Source organism: Opisthorchis viverrini (assembly GCF_000715545.1).
Source record: "Opisthorchis viverrini unplaced genomic scaffold opera_v5_13, whole genome shotgun sequence".
Lineage (NCBI taxonomy): Eukaryota > Metazoa > Platyhelminthes > Trematoda > Opisthorchiida > Opisthorchiidae > Opisthorchis > Opisthorchis viverrini.
The window spans coordinates 1,355,878-1,368,789 of NW_008751669.1; the positions used below are offsets into that span (position 1 = coordinate 1,355,878).

At 46.9% G+C, this 12,912-nt stretch overlaps 2 protein-coding genes across 2 annotated transcripts in view; one reads left to right on the plus strand and one right to left on the minus strand.

Moving 5' to 3' along the window:
* Positions 1-8,974: 8,974 nt before the first annotated feature.
* T265_01226 (hypothetical protein) overlaps positions 8,975-12,912 on the plus strand; it is a gene marked incomplete at both ends in the record, with an annotated part of 6,225 nt that continues 2,287 nt past the window's right edge. The window contains 3 exons of the mRNA XM_009165211.1: positions 8,975-9,108; positions 10,276-10,368; positions 12,314-12,896. Of these exons, the coding sequence (XP_009163475.1) occupies positions 8,975-9,108; positions 10,276-10,368; positions 12,314-12,896 (810 nt within the window). The remainder of the gene's footprint in view (positions 9,109-10,275; positions 10,369-12,313; positions 12,897-12,912) is intronic.
* Positions 9,143-12,912, minus strand: part of T265_01227 (hypothetical protein) — a gene marked incomplete at both ends in the record, with an annotated part of 5,904 nt that continues 2,134 nt past the window's right edge. Inside the window, 2 exons of the mRNA XM_009165212.1 lie at positions 9,143-9,431; positions 12,469-12,638. Coding sequence (XP_009163476.1) covers positions 9,143-9,431; positions 12,469-12,638 — 459 coding nt within the window. The remainder of the gene's footprint in view (positions 9,432-12,468; positions 12,639-12,912) is intronic.

Here is a 12,912-nt window from a genome sequence, read left to right on the forward strand (position 1 = left end):
GACATCTGACATGCGAAGGGAGCGTGTAACTACTACTCCATCAACGCACGTTGGACGCATCTGAATTATCACATCTGAACAGGCGAACGTGTTCACACTTGAGCGATGTGGTTGATGTGCTCGCTTTAAAGATTGCCAAGAATCTATGGCGGACACGCTTGCTCCAGCGACACCTTATAGTATCTGAAGGTCCACAAAATCAAAGGCAGCTAGAAGCATTATTGGTGTATCTCCTTTCAGGGCGGAAACCAGCTTGGTTTTCACCAATCTACCTCTGTTTGTTCAGTCAACCTTCGAAAGGTAAAACCAGAGAACACCTTCGATGTCACAACTACCAAACTAATGCCACCGTGATCTTCATATAATATAGTAAAATGACTCGATGTGTCTCATTATGCAGACCTTTTTCCGCTCCACGTAGCACAAATAAATTCTGCGAGACGTGTAACCAAGGGTTCCCCGCCTTTTTTTTGAAGAGGGCTGGGCAAAGACCTGGTGCCTCTCGCGTTCCAGCTTGGATACTTCGTGCCTTATTTGTTTTGGTGGGTGATTTGGGTTCATATTCGATTCGCCCATGCTCACAGTCTCTAGCGTCTGTGGTGCAGCAGACCACAGGGTTGTTCGGAAAGTTCGGCCAATCTTTCCATTCGACCGTTTTGCAGGCGAATGTATGAGCTATCGTTTTCACGTGTTGTCAGTCAGGTTGTCATAGTCGGAAGCATGGAATCAGTGTTCAATACTGACGCTTCGCTGCCGTACAGCCATGATTTATTTGAAAGCCTCATTGTGAAGGAAAGAATAGCATTGAACGAGGAATGAGCTTGGCTTGGTTTACCACAATCATCTCGACGTTTCTACTCGCCCAGACACTCATTCAGGCGATCTGGATAGAAACTGACAACGAGAGTTTTGTTTGTTGTAAGTGCCATTGTTGTACATGGAATGTGATACTGTCAGGGCGCCCACACATAGACAAGAGGACGTTTGTGGTCCTCAAACAAGGCCTTTGGCTCAAAAGCCTAACCGCAGGGCAGCGGTGTTTGGCGAGAAATGCAAATGTATTACCATTTCTACGTAACAAGTCGCCACGTGTTCCAACCCACACACTGGAGGGCCAGGAGACAGTGTTCGTCAGACCTCTAGCCATTGACCAACCTGGTATGATCGACTCTGTGAGTGTCGCGGGGACACCCCCAAATATAGCTCAATGGGTCGCTAAGGTGTGCAAACCGTCACACCACGGTAAGGTCCAGTGTCTTCGTGACGGGTCTAGGGTATCTTACTTGACTAAATGAGGACTTCTCGGTTCGGGTGCTCGCACAGGGCAAGCTTCACAGCCATACAACAAAACAGTCCACAGTGCAGCCTGATACACACGTCCCTTGATATTCAGGGATGTACTGCCTTGACGGGATAGGTGTTCAAATTAACAGACGTGACCCGAACCTTGCAGATTCGTGCACTGATGTCAGCTGTCACACTACGATCAGCACCAATGCAACTTCCATGGTACGTAAAACGCTCCACAACTTTGAGTGCATATCTCTGGGTTGTTAATGTCGTAATCAGTGATTTTATGTCCCGAAAAATGACCTTACACTTTGTCGGCGCAACGTGCATACCAGAGGACGGGATAACTTTCGTCAGTCCATCCAAAAACACCTGCGCCTTCACCTATTCAAAGACGAGAATGATGTCTGCATGTTCCAGATCGTTAAGGTTTTCGTAAGAGGCCACCCGAATATCAGTGATTTGGAGACCTTCCGGCGTTCATTTCACTATCTCCAACCACGAAATTAACCAAGGATGATGAGATTGGGCTTCCCTGACGGACACAGCTTCGTATACTTTCACACGCCTGGAAGTCCTAAAATTCAAAGAATGTATTATGTTAACAAACTTCCTGGGCATTCCTTGATGGACAGGCGTTTCAAGGATAAAGACTGGTTAACGAGTCGATTGCATCTTGGAAATCCAAGAATGTTAAAATTGCGGGTCGTTTGCACGTATGACGTTTTTTCTGCCACCTGGTGGAATGTGAAGAATTAGTGAACACAACGCCTACCAGGCCGGAATTTTGATTGGTGCTGTTGAGTCAGTTAGGAGGCGAGGTGGCTCAGTGGTAAGAGCGCGGATTTACTAACCTGTAGGTCCGTGGTTCAAACCCGGCTTCTGCATCCCGATTTCTGTGTAGGCCCAGGCAACTGGGCCTGTCATGACAGTTAGGCACCGAATGGATGCTACAGTTAAATGATTTTTTTCTCGGTTTGGTTTTTCACGAGCTACCATAAGGCGATGAATCAAAAGTGACGCCGTCAGTCCCGTTAGGTCCGGGTTCAAGCTGATCCACCTGCGGTTACCACGTCCCTCTTCTGAAAGTGGATACTATCATCTACTCTCCCCACATGTTTGATACAGTTTCCTTTTCCCAAACGCAAACAGACAGAACCGAGAGGTGCTGAGGTCTTCGCCCTCATCTTTGAACAATGCGGGTGGGTGGTCATCGGGACTAGAAGCTCGGTGGCGCTTGAGAGAACATATGCAGTCATAAACCTCCGAGGCCGTAGGACGTTCTACGTCAACTTTGGGCTACAGATGAGTGGCAGCTGGTGGCCACGATAATTCTTGTTCGAAGTGTTCGGCCCAACATTCGAGGCTTTCGTCTTTATTCAAGATAGTCTCTCCATTCTGATCCTCACAAATAGTTTCCGGGAACCGGTCGCGAAGATAAACTGGAATAGTCTTCGGACATTTCCGGCTTTCTGGGCCTCTTCTATTTCCTAGGTTTTCTGTGTCCACCTGACTTCACGGTCGACTGGCACGCTCCCTCTCACCTGACGTCTGGTATTTCGTCGGGTCAGGTTGTGTTCGGGATCGGCTGATATATTTCTACAACATTTAGACAGTGCCACTTTTCGGTCTGATATCCAGTGTTTGAATGGGCATGGTAACACCTTGCCACGGGCAAAACTCCCAGCACTGTGCAAAGACATGGCGATCTCGTCCCAGTATGAGTTCACACCTGATGGTGGAGCAGTTGGAAGTTATTCTAGGCTACGGTCCAGTTGTGTCAGTTGCTAAGCTATCTGTACTTGGCCGTGGAAAATGAAGGTAGAAGCGACCGCGGGCGAACTGGTGGTCGGGATCCGCAAATGTTTTCTCAAGCGAGAGGCGGTCAGATTTTTGTCCGTACCATCGGTAGCTGATGGAAATGTGATTAATTTGAATTGGTAGCTCGGACACTGTTGGAAGACACCATGTGACCAGACGTCTTCCGCTATTTCAGAAGTTAGTACTGCATAAAAAAAACCCGCGGTCAGCACACAACTGAGGCAACGGTTCACCACTGTTTTCATCTATCGAGTCCAATCCAAGTCTCAGATATTCTAAGCCTTCCCACTTGTGTATTCGGGTCTCCGGCAACCACAACGATACCTGATCTTTTAGCTCGCCGCAAGAGATAATTCAGGGCGTCATAAAACTTGTCTTTGGTGTAGTCAGAGCCACAGTCGATTAGGGCGTAACCAGTCACGACAAACAGACACAGATCAACGTCTCCTTTTTGAGACTGCTTCACAGACGTTGAAAGCCGCACAGAGGCGATTATCAGCTGGTATCCAGTCCATGAAGGATTCTTCCGTCTGATGACTTAGGACGATACCAACCTCTGCACATCTTGCTGCAGCAGCCTCTCGATCACCAGGGGGTGGTTAGCCCAACCACTGTGCTTTCATCTTCGATTCTTGTTTCTGAGACACAGTACACATGGATGTCGTGAGAGTCCTGTGTGAGAACAAGAGCAGCCGTTTGTCGTGCTTGCTTCAAAGTGCGGACATTGAAAGCAATCAGATAGACTGAGTGTCGAGGCTTGAAGATTGATTTCGAAATGCCTGAAGATGTCGGCACCGGATGACGCGCAGATGTTACAAAGCCGACGCAGGACGAACAGAGCTATCATTCCTAACTTCTGGGCCCACAAGAAGAGAGTTATTTACGAAGTTGGGGGGAGTGGGAAGAAAACGTGTGAAAGAGGAAGAAGGGAGGCGTCAGCAGTGACCTGTTTCCACTCACCCGTCTGTTACGAGTGTTTGAGGGAAGTGGGCCTGTAAAGTCGATACTAAGGCGTTCGAACGGTTGTGTGGCTTTGATAAGCTGGCCACGAAAGGTGTCACAAAATTTTGGTTTGAGCTCGGAGCAAGTGGAACAGTTGGACACCACACGTCGGATATCGCTGACTGAAAAAGGAAGATTCTTAGAACGAACAAAATGTGCAAATCTCGTGACCCCGGGATGGCATAATATGTTGTGAAGCTCTTCAAGTTTTTCCGTCCCAGTAATGTTGGCACAAAGGTTACGAGATAGGGTATCAGCAACGCGGTTATCTGTTCCAGGTCTATAGACGACGTCGTAGTTGTACCCTGCCAACTCGATTTTCCACCGTTCAATCTTGTCGTTCTTTATTTTACTTTTCTGTTGGTTCCCATACATAAAGGCTACCGAACGTTGATCCGTAATCAATTTAAAATGTCTCCCGAGGAGATAGTGGCGCCATTTGCGGATCGCTTCAACTATAGCATATGCTTCTTTTTCAACAGCAGAATGATTTTTCTCGCTTGCAGTCAAGGTTCTGGAGAAAAAGGCGACCGGCCGGCTACCCTGGCTCAGGGATGCACCAATAGCGATGTCGGACGCATCAGTTTCAACAACGAGAGGAATATTGTAGTCGACAGTAACTACCATCGCATTTTCTAGTTCGTGTTTAAGGTTCTCAAATGCTGTTCGGGCATTCTCCGGGAGCGGAAATATTTTGTTTTTAACCAATGGATGAATTTTGTCAGAGAACGCCGGTATCCACTGTGAATAGTAGGCAAACAAACCAACGGCTCTTTGCTGCGATTTCCCGTTCTCTGGAAGTGGGAGTTCTCTTATGGGGCGCATGCGTTCTGGGTCAGGTCTTATAATACCTTTGGAGACCTTGTAACCTAAGAGAGTAATCTCTTCAGTTGCGAAGCTGCTTTTCGTATCGTTCAAAGTAATATTGTATGTTTTTGCGACATCGAGAAAATGCCTAAGATTACGGTCATGTTCATCTCTCGTTTTGCCGCATATAGTGACGTTATCGATATAAGCGAATGTGTCTTTTACCTGTTCGGCTTTGATTATATTGTTCAGCGTTCGCTGAAAACACGCGACCCCGTTTGTCACTCCAAAAGGAATGCGCCGAAACTGGTATAGGTTCCCCCCAGCTTCGAACGCTGTGAATGGCTTGTCTGACTCGATTATTGGAACCTGATGATATGCACTCTGGAGATCCAGTGTGCTGTAGACAGTGTAGCGTGCGATGGTTTCAATCATTTGGTCGAGCCTTGGTAAAGGATAAGCGTCAAGGTAGGTGAAGCGATTGATTGTCTGGCTGTAGTCTATCACCATGCGTCTCTTGTGATTTGCATTGCGGGTAACGAGCACTTGTGCTCTCCACGGAGAATTTGATGGTTCGATTATGCCATCGGTAAGCATTTGGTCTACTTCCGTTTGTATGAATTGTTCATCTTCCGGTGTATGACGACGAGATTTTGTGGCGATCGGTTTGTAATTTGGAGCAAGATTGGTGAATAAGGATGGAGATTCCAGTTTTGCGGATGTTACGCCACATACAGTTAGGGTACCCCGTTGACCACCGAATGGAATTTCGACTTTATCATGTAACCCCAGAAAGTCATGTCCGAGAAGGACGTCTGCACAAAGGTTCGGTAATACACAAAGTCTGAAACGTTCGTATATAGCATCCTTGTACTGAATGGACACAAGGCAATAACCTTTGGTGGAACATGAATGTATCGTCGACGCCATTGTTATCACAGAGTCGTACGGAAATAGCTCCCAGTTATGAGTTTGCAGGATTGATGAAGAAACGAAACTTCTGGAGCTGCCGGTATCAATGAGAGCTCGGACAACAACGCCGTTGACCAAAATATCTGTTGTAGTTTTGGATAGGCAATTGGGAGCAGCAGCACAAAATAGCGAGGAGATTGAGGAGTCCTGAGCTGAACCCGCGTGATATTTCGAGGCTTTGGACCTACAGACACGTTGAAAATGTCCAATTTTTCCACAACTCTTGCACACTGATTCTTTAGCGGGACACTTATAACGAGGGTGCTTGGGGTTGCCACAAAAGTAACATGTTTGTTGTGTAGCGGCCGAAACTGTTGTTTCGGAATTAACAATGGGTAAAGGAGTAGATACCGAACAAGTAACGGGTTGTCTGTATACGTATGATTGTGACTGTTTTTGTGCAAGTTCGAGAGCTCGCGCGGCTTCATGGGCTTTGTCAAGGTCCAATTCATGCCACGTTAGCAGTTTCTCCCGAATGGTATTCGACTGCAATCCGGTTATCAGAGCATCCCGAACTGCTTCGTTTGTATGTTCCACAGCAGATACTGCTTTGAATTCACAGTCTTTAGCAAGCGATTTCAGTTTTTGAACGAATTGGTCGACATCCTGACCAGGTTCTTGTTTGTATGTGGCTAAAAGATGGCGTGCATACACGATATTTTTCGGGCGGATGTAAAGTTTTTCCAGCAAGGTTATCGCAGAATCGTAGTCGCTGCATTCTGCGATGAAGTCATACACTGTATGGTCGATGTGACGAATGAGAGTTTCCAATTTATTTAGACCTTCGGGTTTGACTGAGTTAATGTAAGCTTTGAAAGTACGGAACCAATGAGTCCATCGTTTCATGCCATCTGATGAGTGAGGATCGGCATCAAAAACCGTAGGTCGGAGAATATGATCCATTTCGTTTTTATTAGACGATTAAATTGTTGCGAGAGTCGAGTAGTTCCAGGACGGGATTAGAAAGGAGACAGAATAGGAAGACGTAATGTACGCTTTAATCGTCTAATAACTGTAGTACATGAGCTGAAAATAGAGTGAGAATCACGAGTTAATGGGTTATGCAAATGTATGGGTTATATAGTCATGACACCGTCCTACTGTATGCAGCAAGTAGTGCGACCTGGCTGTTGGTACCATGGGACGGCCGATGTGGCATGAGTTTGTACATTTGTACGTTTGGTTGTACAGGGGCTTGGCAACTGAAACCACACCTGCCAAGCTTTTATCTGCAACGCAGCGGTGTTTAGCGGGAAGTGCAAATGCATTTCAATTTTTACAGAACGAGTTCCGACTTCCAACGTGAAGGATCAGGAGACTGTGTTCGTCATATCTGTAATCATTGGCCATTGGAATGGGAGACTGCGGGTGTCGCGCGGACACCTTCGAGTGCAGCACAATGGGCCGCGGAGGTACACAATCCGTCACACCAAGGTAAGGACCAGCCTCCATGAAAAGAATCCCAGAATGCTCGAAGCTTACTGAGACCATCAACCTCCATCGAAATGGAGTAAAGAAGCTGTTAAGCATCCGGGTTAGAAAGGCTAGCCGATGTTTAGTGTTCAGGCATTTCATGGAAGCGACGGCCTACAGTGATGTGTGTTCACCCAACGCCCGTACCACGGGCCTCCGGAATTTACTGTGAGTGAAACCATCAAGGATGGGAAATGACTATCTCGAATAGACAAGAACTCCACCGTTGGTCACCAACCGGCACCCATCTGGAACCCACAGGTGACGTAGAACTTTGTACGATGAACGTAGAACCGACTACGGCCTCGGACGTTTATGACTACATATGTTCTCTCAAGCGCCAGCGAGCTGCTGGTCCGGATGACCTCTCACCCACATTGTTCAAAGATGGGGGTGAAGTCCTCAGTCAGCGCTTGTCTGATCTGTTTGCTTGCATTTGGTGAAAGGAGTCTGTCCCAGACAACTGGGGAGAGTCGGTGATAGTGCCCATTCTAGAAAAAAAGGGGCACGTAGTGAGTGTGGGAACCACAGAGGGATCAGCTTGACCCCGGTCGTAACGAGACTGTTGGTATCAATTGTGCTTGGTCGCCTTACGGTGGCTCGTGAGACACTGACTCGAAAGCAGCAAGCGGGATTCCGGCCTGGTAGGGGTTGTGTTGACCAAATCTTTGCACTTCGTCATACGCACAAGCGACCCACAATTCTAGTGTTCCTGGATTTCCAAGGCGCTTTTGACCGCTCTTTCTGCTTGACAGGCTTGCCCACCAAGCAATGCCCCGGGAGTTCCCATACTTCCGGACGTGTGTGAGTATACGGCGAGCTCTCCAAAAGCTTCCGTGTAAAACTGGTGTCCGTCAGGGATACTTACTCTCGCTATTCCTGTTTAACTCCGTGATCGATGAAATCATGAGACGAACACTGGAAGGCCTCCAAAACCCCAGTGTCCAAAAAATCTGTGACGAGGACCTTGCCGATCTGGAATATGCATGTGATATCGTTCCTGTCTTCGAAAAGGTGCACGTTGTTCGTTCGTATGCACTTTGCACCCGCAAATTGTAAGGCCATGTTCCTGGAAATGTAGTCACTGAACGCGCCACTTACAATCCAGTTCTCGAAGTTGTGGAGCGTTTTACGTATCTTGGAAGTTGTATTAGTTCCAACTGTAGTTTGACGGATCAGGTCAATGCACGAATCTTCAATGCTCGGGTCGCGTTTGCTAACTTGAAACACCTATGGCGTCAAAGTGGTGTATCCCTGAATTTCAAAGGACGTGTACAACAAGCGACAGTGCAGGCTGTTTTGTTGTATAGCTGTGAGACTTGGCCTATTCGAGCAGCGGGACTGAAACGTCTTCGGGGGTTGGACAATCGTTGTCTCAGAACTATTGCTCGTGTGGATAGGCGAATCCTCAATGAGGCCATTAGAAAGCGCGTTTTCGGTTGTGCAGTGGGTACTTCGACTTCATAATGTGTCCAACACCACAAGCTGCGTTGGTTGGGACACGTGTTGCGTATGCTTAGCCATCGTTTGCCGAAGAGAGTGCTGTTTTCCATGCCCAACTCAGAGTTGGAAGCAGGGGCGTGGCCAACCCTTGACCTGACATAGGGGTATGAAAGAAATCACGAAACGTTTGGGTGCTGTCGATGCTACTCGGCTTAAAGAATGGGGACCGCGTGATCTAACCGACGTCAGTGGCGATCTTGTCAGTTTCTATCCAGATCGCCTGACTGAGTGTTTGGAGGTGTAGGCACCTCGGAGTGATTGTCGTAAGCTAGCACTAAGTCCCTTCCCCGTCCACCTTCATTCTTCTCTCAACAATAAGGCTCTCAAGCGAATCATGGTTGTACCGCAGCGAAGCATCGGTGTTGAACACTGATGTCATGCTGTCGATGATGATGTCGGGGGCATCTTTTTGGGCACACTCACTCAGTGACTTCCATCTAATCTCCAAAATACGATGACTCGTGGTAAATGTAGTGGATTTAAGGCCTGACGCTAAACTGAGCAGCTTATACCGATGACCACGGATCCATTCGCACAACTTAGGAGTGTGTTTGCTAATCAATCTATGTATGTATAGCATTTGGCGTCGGCTTCAGCAGCAGCAGTACAGCACTTTCAGTCTTACGCAGGCTTCTAGACCATCGTCTTCTCCAGCTTCCGATGAACCACTACATTTTGCAGCATGTATTTCCCTGAATTCCCTAAGTTGGATATTTTGTTGACTTAAGTGCAGCCTTTTAAACGGCGAAAACACTGTGCAGTTCAAACACATGGAAGTTCCTTCAAAATTATGAACTACCTCGAAAACTTAGCTAACTTTTGATGAGGTCGGTTTTTTGCAAGTTAGCATACCATATTCGTCTTTTGTAAAGCGTATCAGCTGAGTTCTATCTACGGTTTAGGATGTAGCCGAGCTCATCTTGAAACCTCCAGTCATCGAACTATCAGTTATTTTCGCGAGAACGTTGATTACGTTGTTCGTGGCCCCTGGGAGAAGGTCTCACTCCACCAGTTTACTAGGTTACACGTCAGTGACTAGTATACTCGTGAGTCTGTGAAATGCTTGGGGCATACTGTCATTCCAGGCATTTTAATACATAGTGTTCATTTTCGAGCCCAGTTATCAGGCTGCAAGCTGTTTGGCGAGTTGTTCTACTTTGTGCTTTAGGACCTTCACTGTTGAATCCTCCCTGTTCTGCGACTGGAACGTGGCCAGTGGCGTCTCGGCCAATTCCCGTGCCAGATGCATCAGGTACACTCAACTTCATCTTCATACTTATCCCGGTCACGGTACCAATTGAAAGGAAGAATGCCTTCGGGTGGAGCCGTTTATTGGAAAACACTAATTGAACCGTAACAGGCTGTTGGAGAGAGAAGCAAAACTCTCATATGTATCTCATTTATAAGAACTGAGTATTTGTCTTCTTCTCGAACGCGTCTTCCTGAACTTTCCTTGACTTTTTCATTGACTATTTCTCAAATGCAAACAAATGCTACAAAGTGACCCCACAAATTTCGTAATAAGACTCATTTTTCAATAGACGCGGAGCGGACTTACGAGAAAACATACTGCTCGCATGCCTCGTCAGTAGTATCCACCGTTACACCAGTATCACTATTCTTTGGGTCCATCAGATGAACATAGTCCCGGAGTCTTCATCAATTATATGTTCTACTTGAACATCACACTGGAAGTAGGTAGAGGAATACAATCATTTCAAATTGCTGTAGCGTTAATAAGAGGCACCTGAATTTCTCGATTGTGAGGCAGTACCTTCGGTCAAAGATGGCTGGCATTAATGTTTAAGATTAGAAGCACATTGCCGTTTTACCATTAACTGTGACCCGCGCCGGGCTTAATATCTTAGGAGCCGAGCAAACGTTAGGTCTAGTTGTTACAGGGACTTTAAGGCAGTATGTACGTCCGTATTATGGGGTTCGCCCCACTGCCAATATGTTCGTACGTGGTGTCAGATTACGCACGTGTTATGAGATGATCGGACACCTGTACCATACTAAAAGGCAGCGACGAAACTAAGCGAGTGAACAGTGATGCTCGTTGGCTGGGTATCCTGAGAATAATCATTGCAATGGTCAAAGCAGTATTCGTCCGACAGTGCGATCAGGATTCCATAATTTATACTCTTTAGAGGAGGACACAGTCATTCCCAAGAGGGATACTGTGACAGATGAGCGCATTAAATAGAGGTTGTAAGCCCGTTTTGTTAATCCACGAAAATGGCCCAAACGGCGTTGTCACACTTGCTCTGAAAAATGCTTGTTTTTGACATCTAGACAGGTATACAGCCCCAGCGTTGGCTCATAGTTGGTACCAACCACAAATTGTTTGTTTTGCACGCTAAGCGGTCATTGATACACCCACTTGTCCCGGGCAACTGGTTTTGGTTCTGTAGATTGCGAGTTGCTTGTCATATTGCCGTTCGTACCATTTGTTACGAGTGCGATTATTATGTAAATGTAGTAGTGTGGTCTCTTGGACAACAGTCGTGGTAGGGAGCGTGTGCTCAGAAGCACGCGAGAAACCTCTATGGGAAGTTTTGTGGTCCGGTCATCCAGTGCTTTATTGTTTGCGGAAAAGACCGGGTTTAAGGTAATCTTCAATGATTGGCGAGGGAAACAGCACAGGGCATTTGAATGAGGTGATGTAATATAGATGAGGATTCGATCCCTGTTCAGGGGTATACATCGACACCGAAATTTCCGTTGTCGAAGGTGATTCTGCATATACTTGCGTTCCCTTGATTTTGCATCCACTGGTTATCGTGCTCTTCGTGGTATTTTATGAACCTCAGTTGATCCTTTTCTTCATTTCCCACCATCACCGTCCAATCATTCTTGTAACCCATATACACTAAAAATTGTACTGAATAGAACATAGCAGACAATAGTAGATAATAGAACATAGTAGATAACCCGGTATATGATTGTCTCTTTGAAAAATTGCATGTTATGCTGAATTTTTGGAGCCAAAACCTTTGAAGAATTAGCCATTCTTGGGGAGGAGATGACCCACGGCGCCACTGCGCTACCTAGCGTCCTCATACCAGTGAACCACCGGGTTAATCGTATGGCAGTTAGCTTCCAGTAACAATATTTTATTCCTGGTTGTTGTTCTGGTATATATACCGATTCAGACTACACTCCAGGGTAAACTTTTGATGTTGTTTCCATTTTCAATCACAAATATTTCTGTCACTCAAACTCAGCAAGTTTATAAAATTATTCTTTCTGGCGTCCGAAAAGCTGCACATGATCACATGGCAGCTGAACAGAATAATCACTGCTTACGGAAGGAGATTCAATATGTGGTATTTTCGTCTGCAGATAACTCTGACACGAAACATATCTGACAAGAGCCTGACCCACTGAACGGCACAGCCTCAAACGAGTTGCCCTCTACTGCGGGCTTATCCATTCAAGTCAGAAACAAACCAATAACTGCCACTTGTTCTATCTCCCTAATCATCCGGCGAAATGCTCATAGGATCAATCCTCATCGCCCAGACCTTCTTCACTTTGTTGTTTTTCCGGCCACCAGCCGGCACTCATCTACAGCCCCGGCCACCAGCACTCATCTACAGCCCACAGGTGAAGTAGAACCCTGGACGGTGAACGTGGAACCACCTACGGCCTCGGAGGTTTACGACCGACTGCGTTCTCTCAAGCGCCACCGAGCTCCCGGTCCGGATGACCTTCCACCTGCACTGTTCAAAGACGGGGGTGAAGTCCTCAGTCAGCGCCTGTCCGACCTGTTTGGTTGCATTTGGGAAAAGGAGTCTGTCCCAGACAACTGGGAAGAATCGGTGATAGTGCCCATTTTCAAAAAAGGGGCGCGTAGTGAGTGTGGTAACCACAGGGGGATCAGCTTGACCCCGGTTGTAACGAGACTGTTGGCGTCAATTGTGATTCGTCGCCTTACGGTGGCTCGTGAAATACTGACTCGAGAGCAGCAAGCAGGATTCCGGTCTGGTAGGGGTTGTGTTGACCAAATCTTCACACTGCGTCAGGTGCTAGAACAACGCC